Source organism: Polypterus senegalus, chromosome 2, assembly GCF_016835505.1.
Source record: "Polypterus senegalus isolate Bchr_013 chromosome 2, ASM1683550v1, whole genome shotgun sequence".
Taxonomy (NCBI): domain Eukaryota; kingdom Metazoa; phylum Chordata; class Cladistia; order Polypteriformes; family Polypteridae; genus Polypterus; species Polypterus senegalus.
The window spans coordinates 283813520-283830840 of NC_053155.1; the positions used below are offsets into that span (position 1 = coordinate 283813520).

The 17321-nt window shown below is 37.1% G+C and overlaps 1 protein-coding gene across 8 annotated transcripts in view; it reads right to left on the reverse strand.

The window, feature by feature from the left end:
* The window catches only part of pgap2 (post-GPI attachment to proteins 2), a 111125-nt gene extending 98391 nt beyond the window's left edge, over positions 1-12734 (reverse strand). For 7 of the 8 annotated variants that reach the window (XR_005632725.1, XR_005632726.1, XM_039745703.1 and 4 more), the window contains exons 1-3: positions 12194-12734; positions 5994-6159; positions 5050-5299 (exon numbers count right to left, since the gene is read on the reverse strand). Coding sequence is in view for 6 of the 8 variants with exons in the window: in XM_039745703.1 (XP_039601637.1) it covers positions 5050-5299; positions 5994-6158 (415 nt within the window). In the remaining 2 variants the exon portion in view is untranslated. The remainder of the gene's footprint in view (positions 1-5049; positions 5300-5993; positions 6160-12193) is intronic. The other variant, XM_039745701.1, reaches the window with a different exon arrangement.
* Positions 12735-17321: the final 4587 nt, after the last annotated feature.

Consider the following 17321-nt stretch of genomic DNA (forward strand, 5'->3'; position numbering starts at 1 on the left):
GGTGGAAAAAGTCAATGTCCCGCTAAAGGAAGACAGTGTAAAAAACCGTGCATGCAGTGTGTCAGGTCTCAGATAAAGAAGAAGACGAGCTGTTTATTGATGCAGTAAGAAACAAATCGATGAATGAAACCTGTCATCTTTACAACGATTGACAAACACGGAATGTAACTTGAACACAACACATCCTACAAATACGAACCTGATTGAAAGAAATAATGATAATCAAATCCTTGATGACAGCAACACTCAGTAACACTCACAAAACAAATACTGTATATTGACAGTCATGTTACGTTATTTTTAAAATGTTCCCTTTTCTTTTTCATAGCTTTTTAACACACTACTTTTCCGCTGCGATACGCGGGTATATATATATGTATATATATATCCCGATCTACATACTCGAATAATGGATACTTTATTCGCCATCAATGATTGTTTTGGTAAAGCCATACTCAGTGTATTCATTAGATGAACGGTAAAAAAGTAAGAGCGAGGGAGGATGACTTATTGAGGCATGCAGGCTGTAGTGCGCCAACTCTATCTGAATTGCGCGATCACATTTGAAAAATATATCTTTTCAAGTTCTATTTAGTCCATATGTGTCAAACTCAAGGGCAGGCCACATCCGCCCGGCGTAATTATATCCGCCCCGAGATCATTTTATATACTGTATTATTGTTATTAATGGCCCGGGTATATGAAGCGCTGGTAACACAATAAACTACAGATCCCATAATGCAGCGCTTCAGCTGCCTTGCCTAACACTTACCGCTTAATCAAGTCTAGCTTATGATGCTGCAAGTTATTGCGGCTAGCTCACACGATGCTGAAGAGAAAAGTTGATTCTGAAAATAGAGCCTTTAAAACCGATGGGAGGCTGAGTATATGTTTACTGAACCCGTGTGTCTCATTTGTGGAGCTAATGTGGCTGTAATTACAGAATTTAATCTAAGACGGCACTATGAGACAAAACATCAGGGTAACCTGAAAGACCTGAATGCAATGCAGAAGATACAGAAAGCAGAAGAATTAAATAAGAATCTGACACTTCAGCGGACGTTTTACCGTGCACAATCACAAAGTGATTTCAAGTGAAGCTGCTTTTATGGGAGACACAAATGCACCAGTGCAACTTGCCCCACTTTCCCTGTTGCCAAGTAATGTTAAACCAAGTCGTCACTACGGTGTTCCCAAATACGCACTTTGCTGATAAACTGAGCGCACTGAGTTTGCACGGCGCTTTGGTGACTTTGAAGAACAAAAAAAGTCCGTCTACATGCGGCTCGAACCTTGTGCATGTTTGGTAGCACATATCTGTGTGAGAAGCTCTTCTCAGTGATAAAGACTAACAAAACAGCACACAGGAGTCGCCTCACTGATGAGCACCTGCAATCCATCCTGAGAATCTCCACAACACAGAACCTCACACCAAACATAAACGAACCTGTTGCCAAAAAGATGCCAGGCGTCCAGCTCTAAAATGACATATGAGCAAAGACAACTGAATGATTTGATTTGTTATTGCTGAAAGGAACACATTTTATTTATATTTCCAGGTTTTGTTATGCAGCATGTTCATATTTGAATTTGTATAATTTTGACAGGATATATTTTTATGGAGAGCAAAATATTATAAGTTGTTTAAGGTTTGAGTTGATTTATTCAGGAATAATATTCCTGTCTGTTTTTACCATTCCTACCAAAGATATTTCTGTCGACTAAATAAAAATTCCTTCTATTTAAAATTTAAATAGAACTTAAACAAATACGATAGTTCATAATATCCACGCAGACTTGCACGCAAGAGCGGGAGTTATCCGTTTTAACAAGCAGCGTATTGCACTAATACGAAATAGCTGTGTGTGTATATATGTATGTATATGTATATATATATATATATATATGTTTATATATGTGTGTGTGTGTATGTATGTTTGTATATATATGTGTATATGTATAGATATGTATATATATATATATGTTTATGTGTGTGTGCAAATATATATATGTTTATGTGTGTGTGCAAATATATATGAATGACAGCAACACTCATCACTCACAGCAGTGACAAAACAATTACATTGACAATCATGTTACGTTATTTTCAACATGTTTCCTTTTCTTTTTCATTGCTTCTTTAACACACTACTTCTCCGCTGCGAAGCGCGGGTATTTTGCTAGTAATATAATAAAAGGCAAAGCCCTCACTGACTGACTGACTCACTCATCACTAATTCTCCAACTTCCCATGTAGGTAGAAAGCTGAAATTTGGCAGGCTTATTCCTTACAGCTTTCTTACAAAAGTTAAGCAGGTTTCATTTCGAAATTCTACACGCAACAGTCATAACGGTCGATAACGGTCGACAACGTCCGCCATGTTGAACTTTCTTATTTATGGCCACATCTTCACGAAATTTGGTAGACGGCTTCCCTGCGCTAACCGAAACTGATGTACTTACTTATTTCGATGGTATGACGCCAATGTCTGCCGCCATATTGAACTTTCCAATGTCACCAATTTTCAAACTTCCCTTGTAGGTAGAAGGCTGACCCCATCTTCACGAAATTTGGTAGGTGGCTTCCCTGCGATAACCAAAACCGATGTACTGTACTTATTTCGGGGGTATGACGCCACTGTCGGCCGCCATATTGAATTTTCCAACTTCCCGTGTAGGTAGAAGCCTGAAATTTGGCAGGCCCATTCCTTACAGCTTACTTACAAAAGTTAAGCAGGTTTCATTTCGAAATTCTACGCGTAACAGTCATAACGGTCGACAACGTCCGCCATGTTGAACTTTCTTATTTATGGCCACATCTTCACGAAAATTTGGTAGACGGCTTCCCTGCGCTAACCGAAACCAATGTACATACTTATTTTGGTGGTATGATGCCACTGTCGGCCGCCATATTGAACTTTTCAACAGTCTTTGTTATTTATGGGCCCATCTTCAAGAAATTTGGTACACGGGTTTCCAACGCTAACTAAATCCTACTTACGTACATGTATACATCCATAGCCTGCACCTCGGTCACCGTGTGAGGTGGCGTGGGTCCCCCATCCCAACGCCTCCCACATTCTTGGCTGCCTGCCTACATAAGACCGTCCGTCGCTCCGGTCTCTACATTCCCTTCCTTGCTTCGCCACGAGATTCACGTCTCCCTACTGATAACTACAGCCTTTTTGTTTAATCCACGGCTTCTCCGCCGTTTTATTGTTTGTTTATTACAATTATAGTTATTGCATAGGTATTTTACACTTACTTTACATTGCTCAGGTACCCATTTCCTTTATCATTCCAACCCCCATTACAATGTCTATCGAGATGATCACTATCGATCAAAGAACTGTCACTTACTGAGTGGTTTCCATGCCCGGAGATAGCACCTACCTTTTCAATTCTCTTTGTTACATATTGCACGGCCATATCAGGCTCACTCTTGATATCCGAAGGAACATTCTGTCTTATGTATTGAATGACTGGGACAGGTTCAAGGTGTGGACTGATGATGGTACAGGAGATAATTATACTACACAGGAGCCCTATAAGAGTGAAATGCTTAAGCCCTTCACCTATGGTTCTACATGCTAGTTGATGGCTGCCGCTGAATTGTTCGGTTGTCGCTTTCAAGTGTACCGAAATGGCCAAATATTTTACACCTTTCGACAACCGCCAATGCCTCTTAAACATCTTAGATTTACAGGTGACGATTTCAGTAGTGGACACTTTGATGTTTATGAATGTTTAAACTCTCAAAAGCTGGATGTGATTTTATCGATGAAACCAGTTGTGTGCTTACAACGCTTGACAGATGCCAAATGTCACTTCAACACAACAAATACCGTCGTAATTGAAACAACCCATGAAACTCAAACCGATTATGACAGTAGCAATCCAAGCTGTGAGATTTTAGACAAGATTACTGTTTACATGGCCAACTGTAAATTACATGCTCAAGAGTAAGCTCTGCGCACAGCTTGGTCATGTTACAACCGAGGGCGAACTGACAACATGGTATACAAAGAGATCCTTAACAAATAATTATTGGCATATTTTCCCTCAGTTTAAAAAGGTTTAATTTTCTTCTTAATAAAAATTTTAAGGCAGTACTTCGCTGCTGCGAAGCGTGCGTATTTTGCTAGTTATATATATATATATATATATATATATATATATATATATATATATATATATATATATATATATACTGAACTATACACAATGGTTACTGTACTGTGGAAAAAGAAAATACAGAAAAAATAAAAGTTTAATTATAACTGGGTAATAAACAAGATATTGCCTTAAGTCTTTAGCCACAAGTTTGAATTTCCTAACTTTACCTTGAGTAAGGCCCTTAATGTGCAAATGCTTTGTCCTGGGTATGATGTTAATCTGCATCCAGCCCTGCAAGCAGGTCCTATAACTTACAGGGAACACTTGAAGGGTTGGTGGCAGGATTGGCACTCCAGGCACCATAAAAAAACCTCACACTGTTCCAGTGTTGTGCTGAGGAGTCACCTGCTACACTCAGGTCCTAATCCAGGTGGTTTGTTGTAAAGGACCACTTTCACTGGAACAATACCATGATCTTGCACTCTTAAAAACAATAGTTCTAATGGGACTTTATGGTTCTTTAATGGGTCTGGTGGCTTCTTATAGAACTATTGCTTGACAAAGCACTATTTCATTCTGGGAAGGGTTCTTTGCATACGATGGTGTTTCTTCTTTCTAATATGTAGGAAAAAAGTGAAACCTTGAATATATGGTAGGATACTAACATAGATTTAGTCTGTGTTACTGTATACAGCAAGAGTATGTCACAAATCTGTTACTATCTATTCATGGTTATTTACTTATCTAAATAAAGGTTTGTTTTGGAACATTCATGTGGATAGGTATTTTTGGAACTCTATGGCATTGCTCTGAAGAACCATACTGGAAGCCTTATTTTTAAGAGTGTACTTTGCTGCACAATGATGCCTATTTTTAGTTTCACCCAATCATAATTTAAAAGTATTGTATTTTTTTTTTTTATAAAACACTTACCGTAATTTTCTGCTGAAGAAACATACGTTAATATCAGAAGTCCTAGATTTTCTAAGATACTCAATACCAGGTTGACATGGCAGAACAGCTGATAACGTCTTTCAAGTGACAAAAAACGATAATGATTCCAATATGTCACTGACAACAGAAAGCGTGGAGCAGAGTGCAAACCAATGCAAAAGCGCCAGATGTATCTTTCTGGGGTTTCCCCTCCTATAGCTGCACTAATGGAGGGTAAATAATTTGGCACCTGTAATAAAACAAACAGATACCAAGCTCACTTGATAGAATGTGAATTCTGTGTGTGCACATTTTTGAGTTGTAAAGTTTATAACTCCCATGATCATTTAATGAAAAATGTAAGATTAGAAAATGAAGAAATATTTTTTTTTTTTTTAATAGCCAGCTAAAATAAGGTTTTACAATATTTTAATAACAACTTTAATTTGTTTATTAGAGGTACTACACTAAACCATGAATATATTCTTAGAATAAAGATATGTATTTGTGCTGTACCGGTTACCTTAATTCTCTTAAAAAAGTGTTATTTCATTGTATATAAAACCTTTAATGGCAAATAATATCTACATAATTAATCGTAACAAGGTTGTTCTAAATCTTAATTTAGTTTTCCTATAAACCCCTACAGATTACAAGACTGCAATAAGAGCATATTGCATTACAAGACAACAAGCAAGAAATAAACATTTGGTGACTGTAAAAAAAAAAAAAACAGTATTTGGTCTTTGTACTGTTTTTCATTTTTGTGTTAATGTCAATGCAAATACAGTACTGTATTAGTAATTACAAACATAAAACACGGAAAAATAACTGAATTTTACTTTATTGCCAAACGATCCTTTAAGGAATATGCAGCGAGAATAAATCTAGGCTTAAGCAAGAAATTCTACAGGCAAGGCAAAAAAGAAATGTAAAATACTTACACCACAATGAGTAGCCGTTGATTCTTTAAAATGAAAGCACAGTGAAACAAAAACACAGGACAAAAACCCAAAGAGAGGCAGACAGACAGTGCCAACTGCGAAGACAGTAAACCTCAGTCTGAACGGACTGGGTTCACGATCAAGGGGCAAGGGAACCTGAAGCATCCTGAAAAGGAGAACACAATATCATGAGTGTCACATTAAAATAACTGGAAAGATGTGTGCGGATAGATCATTTTGAATTAACTATAGTACTTTGTAGAATTGTTTACAGGACAATAAATACAATGATAAATTTACATAGGGAATAAGACCTTGCACAAACAAAAAAGACAGACAGGACAGACATGCATACACACACACTTGACAAAATGTTTATGAAACCATTGAAATCTTTGATTCCTGCACGAATGGCTTCTAAAACAAGCTTACCAGTGATTAAATTCTTCAGGCTGGAGGCGAGGTCACCAGTATGTCTCACAGGGTTGGTGGATAGTGACCATAGAGGTTGCCTCTGAGGCAGAGGGGGAGGCAAAGGGATGAAGCAGCTGGGAGACGTGGCCAAGTGCTCACTAAGTGCTATGTCTGTGAACACCGATCTCAGAGCTGCTTTTTAGACCGTTTCTTCGGTAGTCCCGTGCCTTTTCGAACAGTTGAGGACGTGTACGAGACATAATGTTTTTGTGGTTATTAGAATAGTAGTTTATTCTGGGATGATGTAAAAAGCATGCCACTACAGAAAAAAGTTTGGGAAATACTGGTCTACAGGATAGCATTCTTGCTATTAGGCACCAGACTTTCAGGCACTGTTCTTGGTATGGTCAAAAAAAGAGTGAGAAGATAAACTCACCCTTTTCCATTGTAGGCAAAAGGTTGCACTAATTATCAATAAAAAAAAAAGTGTGGACTCAAGCACACCCCAAATCCTAAACTGGAAACAGTACCTACTCCTTTTATAAAGAGGTTCAAAAACACCAGGCTCATCCCTCTTGGTACCTGCTCTTAATCCAAGCTAAACTACTGCTCTGTAGCAGATTTCCCATTACCAAGATGGAGGTCTCAGTAAAACGCATTTCCCCACTCAAAAGGGAATTAAAGTGGTTGATAATATCCTAGTAAACCTTGCAGTAGAAACACAGGTACTCAAAGGCAAGAGAGACCATTCATAAAAGTAACATTTTTAGATTACTGAAGCACAAGGTTAACTGATCACTAACACTCAGCAGACATTTTGATGTTAACAATAAAGAATCATCATGCAAGAACTTGAGTGCAAATGCAGTATAGGTACACAAAAAAAAAACACGCATGACAACAGAATCCCTGGTTATCATTGTTACTTAAGTTAAAGCTACAGTGTAAAGTGTGTGCATAAGATAAATACTTTGGTTTTATAAATTTTTCCTCCTTTAAATCTAGCATTACAACTTTAAATTAGCAGCTTCAAAATTATGCTGCCACATTTAAGCTGCATAACAAGTCTAACATAGCCTATTCTGAGCCAGTTTATCTGAAAGGATGCAGGAACTGAAGAAAAACTCTTAAAAGCAATACAAATGGTTTACCCATTTCACAGGCAAACAGACCAAGCAATTTTTATTAATATTTTCATAAAAAAATGTGATGCTTTTACATTCTACAAATGCCACACCACAAGAGTTAGCAATGCTGCAGACTGGGCTGCAACAAATTACTTTTTGATAATCGATTATTTTTGCGATATCAGAAAGATTAATCAGCTTATCTGAAAATTATGACTTGTAAATTACATTGGGAGTTCTATCTATAGCTGATACATCAACTTCATTGCACTACGCCGCACACTTTCTCAAAACATAACAGATTTACTACCACGGTCAGCAACTCTTATTGACTCTACCTTTTTAACAACTTTTTTAAACAGTGAGCAAGAGCAAGCTTTAAAAGATCAGCCCCACTCAGTCCTCTTATTGCAGGCTCACTTGCAAATGCTTATGAATAAACAGTTAATAGAAATATCTGTTGACAGATTTTTATTGTAGATATTATCGATGGTATCTAATAATAGTTTCAGTCCTACCTGTAGAGATAAATGGCTCTAATATGAGTTTGACTTTATGTTGATTTTCATAGCGTTAGATGGGAAAAGGGAGAAAAAAAGAGACACCTGCAATTTAAAAGCTATTTAATTTAAAGAAAAAGAAAATTAAGTATACCAGCATACTATAAACTAAGGATATAAACATAAAGGCTCAAGGTATCACACATCTTAGGTTAAAAAATGTATCAATGTTTGTGTTCAGAACAATATCTGAATATTTCATGTCTTACTGTGGAAGCTGATGAGATACCTGAAAACTATTTCCAATATTAAAAAAGTGATGATGTAAAGTATGGTGAATCAAGCAAAGGATTTTTGTAATAGATATATTTTCTTACAGTTAAGATTTCAACTTTAACTTTAGACAAATTAAAATAAAGAAAAAAATCCAATACTGTAAAATTGAACAGCACTATTTAAACTATTTTTTTTAAATATTATACTGTTTAAAGAAAAAACAAAAAAACTGTATGATGGTGGTTCTTAATTCCCAACCCAAGAAATAATTCATAAGACTAACACCTGTGAATAGCAGAAAACAAAGAAATCCAGTAAGCCTTGGTTTAGATTTTGTTTATTGTCTTTTATGTTTGCAGATTGTGCAGTATTCACCTTCTATAACAATTGTGTTACCTAAAAATATAATCGGTTTATTAAAGTAAAACTGCTCGGCAACAGTCCACAAAACAAAGTTGTGTGTGTAGAAAATGAATGACTAATGTAAAACTTTGTATTAAAAAAATCCCCATCAAGAAAAACTAATATCTCCCCACAATATACTTCTAATTCTTGCAGAGAAGAAAGCAAATAAACAGAAGAACAGAAACATCTTAAGATGATTGACAGACCAGAGACTAGAGGTTGGAAGAGCAGAGGTATGCAGGGACCTATAGAGCAACATAAATGTTCAGAATCATTTGTTCCTTTTATGTATTCAGTCTGTTTATATTTGGCATAAGATGTACAAACATAATTGCTAGAATATCATTAAGAATACACTAAAGATGGAGCCTAAGATTTAACACGTTCTAAACAGATGCAAAGTATCCCAGATTAACTACACTGGTGGCAACAAAAACTTGCTGTAACTTTAACACACAATTAATTGACATCCCAAACAGGAGCAAATATGGTTAATGGTCAACTCTTAATTGGCCCAAATAAACAGAAGTGTGGGAATGCGCAGGAGCATTCCCTGTAATGGATTGACTTCCCAGAGATAAACAGTGTAGAAAATTGAATGAATGAAAGCAAATTAACAAACCTTTGCTCACATTTACATTAGGAAATGTTAAACAGTGTTTTGAAATTATCTGTGCCATAATTCAAAGTGTTGCTATTATCACAGTCAGCTTGAATTCATAATGGGCAGCACTTTTCACTCCTGCTGATTTTGCCAGAGTCAAAGTATTTCACTTTTTCTAGACTACCATGGAACACCTGGGATGGAAATGTTATGGCACTAAACATGCTGTGCACTTTTTATTTTATCCTTGAACCCTGTTTCAGACAGGTAGAACTTTACCCTTTATACAGTAACAAAACTGAATCAAACAAACATTTAAAAATATCATTACTTCAAAATATCATTACACTGACAAACACCACAATTTTAGGTTTAACATCTAGCGAGGTGGTGTAGTCTCTAAATGTTGATAAAATAAAAGAGACGCTTGTCGATTTCAGAAGAACATTATATTTCCCACTGTTCATCAATGGCTCTGCTGTGGATAGGGTTAATAGCAACAAATGTTTCTTGGTGTGTGTATTTCTGATGACATCTCCTGCACAATCAACACCACCTCTGTTGTTAAGAAGGCACAACAATGCCTTTATTTGCTTGCAGAAACAGAAGGGAATACAGCTTGCCACAATCCATTACCACCTTTTACAGAGGAACTGTGGAGAGCGTCCTGACATTCTGCATCACTGTATAGTTTAGGAACAGCAAAGACCAGAAGTACAAGACTCTGCAGCATGTAGTAAGGTCAGCTAAGAAGATCATGGGGTCTTCCTCTCCTCAATCCAGGACATTTTTCAGACACGCTGTGTGCGTGGAGCTTCTGCCATTGTTAAAGACATCTCTCGCCCATCACGCATTCCATTCAATCTCCTGTTGTCAGGTAGAAGATACCGCAGCATTAGAACCAGCGCAGCCAGTTCCTATAATGGCTTCTTTCACCAAGCCGTCAGACTTCTAAACTTCTACACGTCACCCAGTACCATATCCCTATAACATTCTACCAATTATGTACTGTCACTCTACACTTTACTATGGATATTGAGCGTGTTTGAGCTTCACAGTCCTGCGTCTTTTTTTGGTTACATTGTATTGTTACACTGGTTTTTGTAATGTTATGATGCATGTTAAGTGTATGTTGTGTTGCCTATGCATCTAGCACTGTAAGGAACGAAATTTCATTCAACCATATACTATCTATGTGGATGAATGACAATAAAAGTGGTGTCGAGTAAAATCTAACAAATAGACATCCACTGGACTACACAAAGCAAATGATTTTGCTGGTTAAGCAACTCTTTAATCTTAACTTTATTTTTGAATTTTTGCCAACCCATTTGTGTCTTAAATTTAGACCAACAAGAGATTTTCTAAGCTTAGCCTTTCAATTTGCATTGACAATTTGTGAAGTATTCATTTTGGCTTTTCAATTCAAGATTTCTTGTTTAGTTACAACAAACATAATACGTTTTATAAGTCTTTGCAGTGCTCAACAAAGCTTTATTTTAAATACTAAATATTCCATAGTCTCTGAAACTGGCCCTAATGAACAGCCTGCTTGAAACAAATAAACCTAGTCACACCACCTTCATAAGAACATATGTAGTTTGATAAATGAGAGGAGACCATATTCCATCCATAAAGTACATGTGGGTAGCTTTTAACCAGGTTATCCAAGGTTATCCCAATCTCTCATCCAGATACTTTTTAAAGTTTGTCAAAGTTTCTGTTTCAACTATAGGACTATACGGTTTGTTCCAGATCCCCACAACTCTTTGAGTAAAAGATTCAGACTTTGCTTGAGCTAATTTATTACTATAAATATAATATAACATTTAGAGCTACAAAGTTAAAAAACAAGGTGACTTGTATTCAGTCTGCATGTTCACTCCATTTTCACAAGGAGTTCCATAAACATTCCACCCTCCCTTTTGACAAGGAAGAAGCTAATTTATGAACATATTTAAAAGGTCCTGTACATAAGAGACTATATATTAGAATTAGAGATAGACTGACACACTATTCCAGGTGGTGTCTTGCTTTGTGCTCAGTGCAGCACAGATAATCCTTTATAATATATCTGGAAATAAAAGCCAGTGGTACACCATTAAGTGGTTTATAGTGTCATTACTGGGTCACTAAAATCCATGGCGAGTGTGTGCAATGAACCCCAAGTCAAGCAGAAAGTGTTTACATACAAGTAAATAAACCTTTTCCCATGTGTGACAGCAGACTCCACCTGTTAGATTAAGATATTTTGAGAATATATGTAAATTGGCTGCATACTTATCCTGCAGACTGGCATCTAAATTTCAGAGTGGTTACTTCCAAACTTGAACTGAGTGATGCAGAAATAGGCTGTGGCTCCCAGGTTTGAGAATGGATGCCCGTTTGTTGTGGTACTGAAGCATATGGTCACTCAATCAGCAACTACCTCTGCACTTTACCAGATTAATCCATCTATCTAACATCTGACTTACTTTATCCAGTTCAAAACATGGCACATTCAGTAACAAAAACCAAGGGGACCATTTACCAATCGTGCCCATCTTTGAGAGGTCAAGGAAACCAAAATGTCCTGGAGAAATAAAAGAAACCATAGGAAGAATGTGCAAACTCCACACGGAAAGAAACCAAGCCATGTTACAACTATTCTGTGGCAACCACTGTCAATTTAGACTTGATTAATATATCAAATATTACATTTATTAATGTATGGGTCTCATTTCCTTATTCACACTGGGCCATTCAAATGTGAACAATTATCTAAGCTGGAAAAAGGTATACGTCTGGAATATGGTTTATCCTCCAAACAAAAATCGGTGCCCGTGTCGTGTGTACCAACTTCGTGACCATTCAATCGTTTAGAAAGATACATACCTCTTGCACTCCTGATGAACAACGTTAGAAAAGTCCGTCTTCCGAAATAAACCGAAGGAGGCAGTTAATCTTCACACTACAAGAACAGAAAAGGATGGTGCAGCACAGACGTGAACAATTGGTGACAGGATCCAAAAAACGTACAGAGGGAAGATTTATTTGCAAACAGCACGAGTGAAAAACAAAAATACCTGCAAAAAGCGAGAGCTTTTTCAAGGCCTCAACGCTAAACCACGGACTTGATTTAGTAACCGCCCCGTCAATGAGCAGGAAGCGCCGGCGGCTGAGGCGATGTCAGAGTAGCGTGGGAACTCGGTACGTTAAGAAGACGTAGTCCGTAAACACTTATAATAAAAATAATGAGAGACTAATGGCAAAATAATGCCTAAACTTGTCCTCGCCACCTCCATGACAACAAGCAAAATCCAGGCAAAGATGAATGAATGGATTGATTAAAAAAGCTCAACCTCTCGACCGTCTTAAAACAGACATCTTATCGATCAGTTGGAGTCACGACATAATTCTTCTGACGTGAGTTTTTTTTTTTGTAAACTCGGAAGAACGCCAAGCACTCAGACAGGTGGCAAAGGCAACTGTAAAAGAGGCAGGGCAGCGTTGGAGTCAAATTTGAAACACCCCGATTTCTGCGCCCCTTCGTCATAGTCACGTGTCTCGAATCACGCCTGCATTTAAAAAACAAAACAAGAAAGGCAAACAGCAGGTAATTGTTATGTACGGAATGCTTCCGCAGTTATGCGCTCAACGAAAGTAGTGTGAAACAAAAAAAAAAAAAGAAAGAACAAATCACATTATGGTATATATCACCTTTCACATTAGTTTAGTTATATATTTTCCGAATTCATCTGACAATTTATAACCGATATTTCAAGTTTGCATACAGCACTGGGCTCAAGTAGAAAGCTAACCGGCTGACACAATGCCACGCACAACCACGTTTTTTAAGTTGTATTCAGTTTTTACAATACAATCAGGCAAATAAACGCTTGTTTTCTTAAACAGAACGTGAAGTTTATAAAGCGATCAAGTTGCTTTTATTAATATCGCCATTAAATGAATATGAATCAAAAAAAGAAGAAAAAAAATGACAGTAGCGTCAGTAGGCTTTGTGCCCTAGGAACCAAGTTACCCGAATTATTCAATAACATTTCAGTAATTATTTACGGCTCTGATGCTGATATTTCTGATTATAAAACAGGACATTACGATAGCAACTGACAAGAACAATTAATAATCAATTGCAGAATAATGGTATTTGAGGGTTCCTCTAGAGTGCCTCTTTCTCTTGAACGATTTGGCTCAAAAACTAACCAGCACTTCGTCATCACATAAGAGGCTTAAGTTTCGAGTTTGGTATTTTTCCGTGCAGCCGTTTTAGCTCTAGACCAGGGGAGTCAAACTCCGAGCCTGGGCCGCAGTGGCTGCAGGTTTTCATTCTAACCCTTTTCCTAATCAGTGACCCGTTTTCACTGCTAATTAACTTATTTTCCCTTCATTTTAATAGCTCTATTTTTAAGGATTCAGTTCACTCAATTCTTTTCTTCATTAAATAACAGCCAAACAGAAATGAGACATGAAATGAGACAATAGATGAACAGGTAAAATATGGCTGCAAACTCTAACCAATTTAACTCCAATCACTTTCTTAATGAGAAACTGATTCTTGCTGTTAATTACACTCATTATTTAATTCCATGGCTTGTTGCTGCTCTCATTCTGCCACAGCACTGTCAAAATGTTTTGGTGAGCTGAGAGATCAGCCTTACTGAGACCTTCACTTTTTTTATTTTCAGATATTTTGTGATGGGCACAGGTGGGCTGGTCATGTGGCAGCTTGTTTTGTGTCTCACTATTACTTGGCTGCTAATTAAGGACAAAGCAACAACAAAGGGGGCCAAGTCAAGTTAATTAAAATTAAGGCAAAAGAAGTTTATTAGCAGCAAAAACTGATCACTTATTAAGAAGATGGTTAGAATGAAAACCTGCAGCCACTGCGGCACTCCAGGACTGGAGTTTGACACCCGTGCTCTAAACTGTCCTCAATAAACGGGAACACACAGACACACACATATCAATTGCACATATTAATGCAAAAAGAATATTCATAAATAAAAAATAAATGATCTGTAGTTTTAGTCTCTTTGAAAAAATGTACAAGTATTATAATCCATCCCAAATTTTAATCTTAAAAATGTTTAATAGGGGTCTTCTTCTTGTGACTACTCCCATTACAGGTTGCCACAGCACATCATCTCTTTCAATATCTTCTTGTTCTCTGCATCTTGCCTTGTTACACCCATCACCTGCATGTCCTCTCTCACTACATCAATAAACCTTCTTTTAGGCTTTCTTCTTTTCCTCTTGCCTGGCAGCACTATCCTCAACATCCTTCTATATACCCAGTATCTCTTCTCTGAACATGTCAAAACCAACGCAATCTCACCTCTCTGACTTTATCTCCCAACCGTCCAACTTGAATCGACCCTCTAATGTTCTCATTTCTAATTCTGTCCATTCTCATCACACCCAATGCAAATCTTAGCATCTCTAACTATGTCACATCCAGCTCTGTCTCTTGTTTTTTTGGTCAGTGTCTCTGTCTCCAACCCTTATAAACATAGCTGGTCTCACTACCATCCTATAGACATTCCCTTTCACTCTTGCTGATACCCATCTGTCACAAATTACTCAAGACACTCTTCTCCACCCATTCCACCCTGCCTGCGCTCTCTTTATCACCTCTCTTCCACAATCCCCATTACTCTATACTGTTGATCCCAAGTATTTAAACTCATCCACCTTCACCAACTCTACTCTCCTCATCCTCACCATTCCACTGACCTCCCTCTCATTTACACACATGTATTCTGTCTTGTTCCCTCTGACCTTCATTCCTCTCCTCTCTAGAGCATATCTCCACCTCTCTAGGGTCTCCTCAACCTGCTCCCTACTATCATTACAGATCACAATGTCATCAGCAGATATTATAGTCCACGGGGACTTCTGTCTAATCTCATCTAACCTGTCCATTACCATTGCAAATAAGAAAGGGTGCAGAGCGGATTCCTGATGTAATCTCACCTCCACATTGAATGCATCCGTCATTTCTACCACAGACCTCACCACTGTTACACTTCCCTCGTACATATCCTGTACAACTCCTACATATCATTACTCTGTCTGATACTCTTTTCACCTCCCAAACACTCTTGACATGCTGTTCCTTCAGAACAACTCCTATCCCATTTCTCCTCCCATCCACACCATTATAGAACAATTTGAATTCACCTCCGATCCATCTGGCCTTATCCCCTTCTATTTAGTCTCTTGCCCACACAGTATATCAGCCTTCCTTCTCTGCATCATATTAGCTAACTCTCTACCCTTACCAGTCATACTGCCAACATTCAAAGTTCCTACCATCAGTTCCACTCTCTTTACCTTCCTCCTCTCCTCCTGCCTCTGGACATATCTCCCACCTCTTCTTCTCCTTCTTTGGTCAACAGCAGCCCAATTTCCACCAGCACTTTGTTGGCTAACATTATTGGTGGCGGCCATTGTTAACCCGGGCCTCAACTGATCCATATGGAAATTTGTATTGTTGCCCACATATTAATTTGGCAAAAGTTTACACCGGATGCCCTTCCTGACATAACCCTCCCCATTTATCCGGGCTTGGGACCGGCACGAAGAAACACACTGGATTGTGCATCCCTTGTGGCTGGCTTAAAAATTTTTAATAGGGGAATATACTACTAATAATCTTAAAATGTGTTTCCTTCGCTTTAGGAAAGATACATGTTTCAAATAATTATTGATAATAAATCTAATGCTTTATAAACTATGAAAGCTAAAGCCAGAAATGTTCTTATAAAAATATCATTACATTTCAGATCAAGAAAAAATAAATCATCAATATATAGATCTATCAATCTAGTTCTGCCAATCTAGTTGAAGTTTCATGTATTTTAAAGATTCCCTAGCCAGGTAAAGATATTAGTAGAGGGAATTGGATTAATTATGCAGTATTCCTTTAGAGAACAATTGAAAGGATATTTCTTTTTAATAATAATGATAATTCATTACATTTATATAGCGCTTTTCTCAGTACTCAAAGTGCTATCCACACAGGGAGGAACCGGGAAGCAAACCCACAATCTTCCACAGTCTCCTTACTGCAAAGCAGCAGCACTACCTTTTTGAAGGTTAGTGTACAAATATTAACATGTTTCCTTTACTATCTAGCCAACAACACATTGACCAGATGCCTTTGTCTCAGATAAAAAGTGATTTGTAAATTCTGAACAATTTTATTGTCCCAAATTGGGGTATTATGTGGAATTGTTATTTTTTATTTATAACTAGCTGTGTTGCGCATCTTCACTCAGAACATTTCAAAAGACAATGGGCCTCCATGATATTATCATCAGTTAACTAATACTTACTAATATGGAAGTAACTATGTGCTTTTCTGGACATATTATTTTCCTGTATCTGGCATCAAAGTAGCTCACAAGTCTATAAACACGCTGCACACATCTCAATGCAGTCAGAAGAAAAAACCCACGGTCTCTGATTTATACACATACAAATTCGACTAGACACTCATTTAAATAGGAATTGCAAATACAATTCAAGGCTATTATTAAAAGTGCCAGAGAACTGGCTGAAACATGGCTATCCGATGAAAATGCCATCAAAAGACATTTGGATATGAACCCAGCATATGTAGGCTTGAAAAGAAGAATATGCAAATAATAAATAAGACTTTATGAAAACCCCCCTCTGAAGTCCGCCTCATCTATATATATATATATATATATATATATATATATATATATATATATATATATACTGTATATATATATACAGTATATATATGCGTGTGTGTGTGGGAGAGTAAAGCTTATTGACAGTTTAGCTGTATCAATTTAAAAGAATTGGTACACTACCAAAACATTCAAAAAATTCTAAGGGAATTTGTACCAAACAGAATTTTAAACAAATGATTGTAACCACTTTAATTTAAGAGTACCAACGGATGAATCAAAGTGAATTGGTCTTAGGCACTTTTTTATAATAATATTTTTATTTTTCTATATAAAGTTAA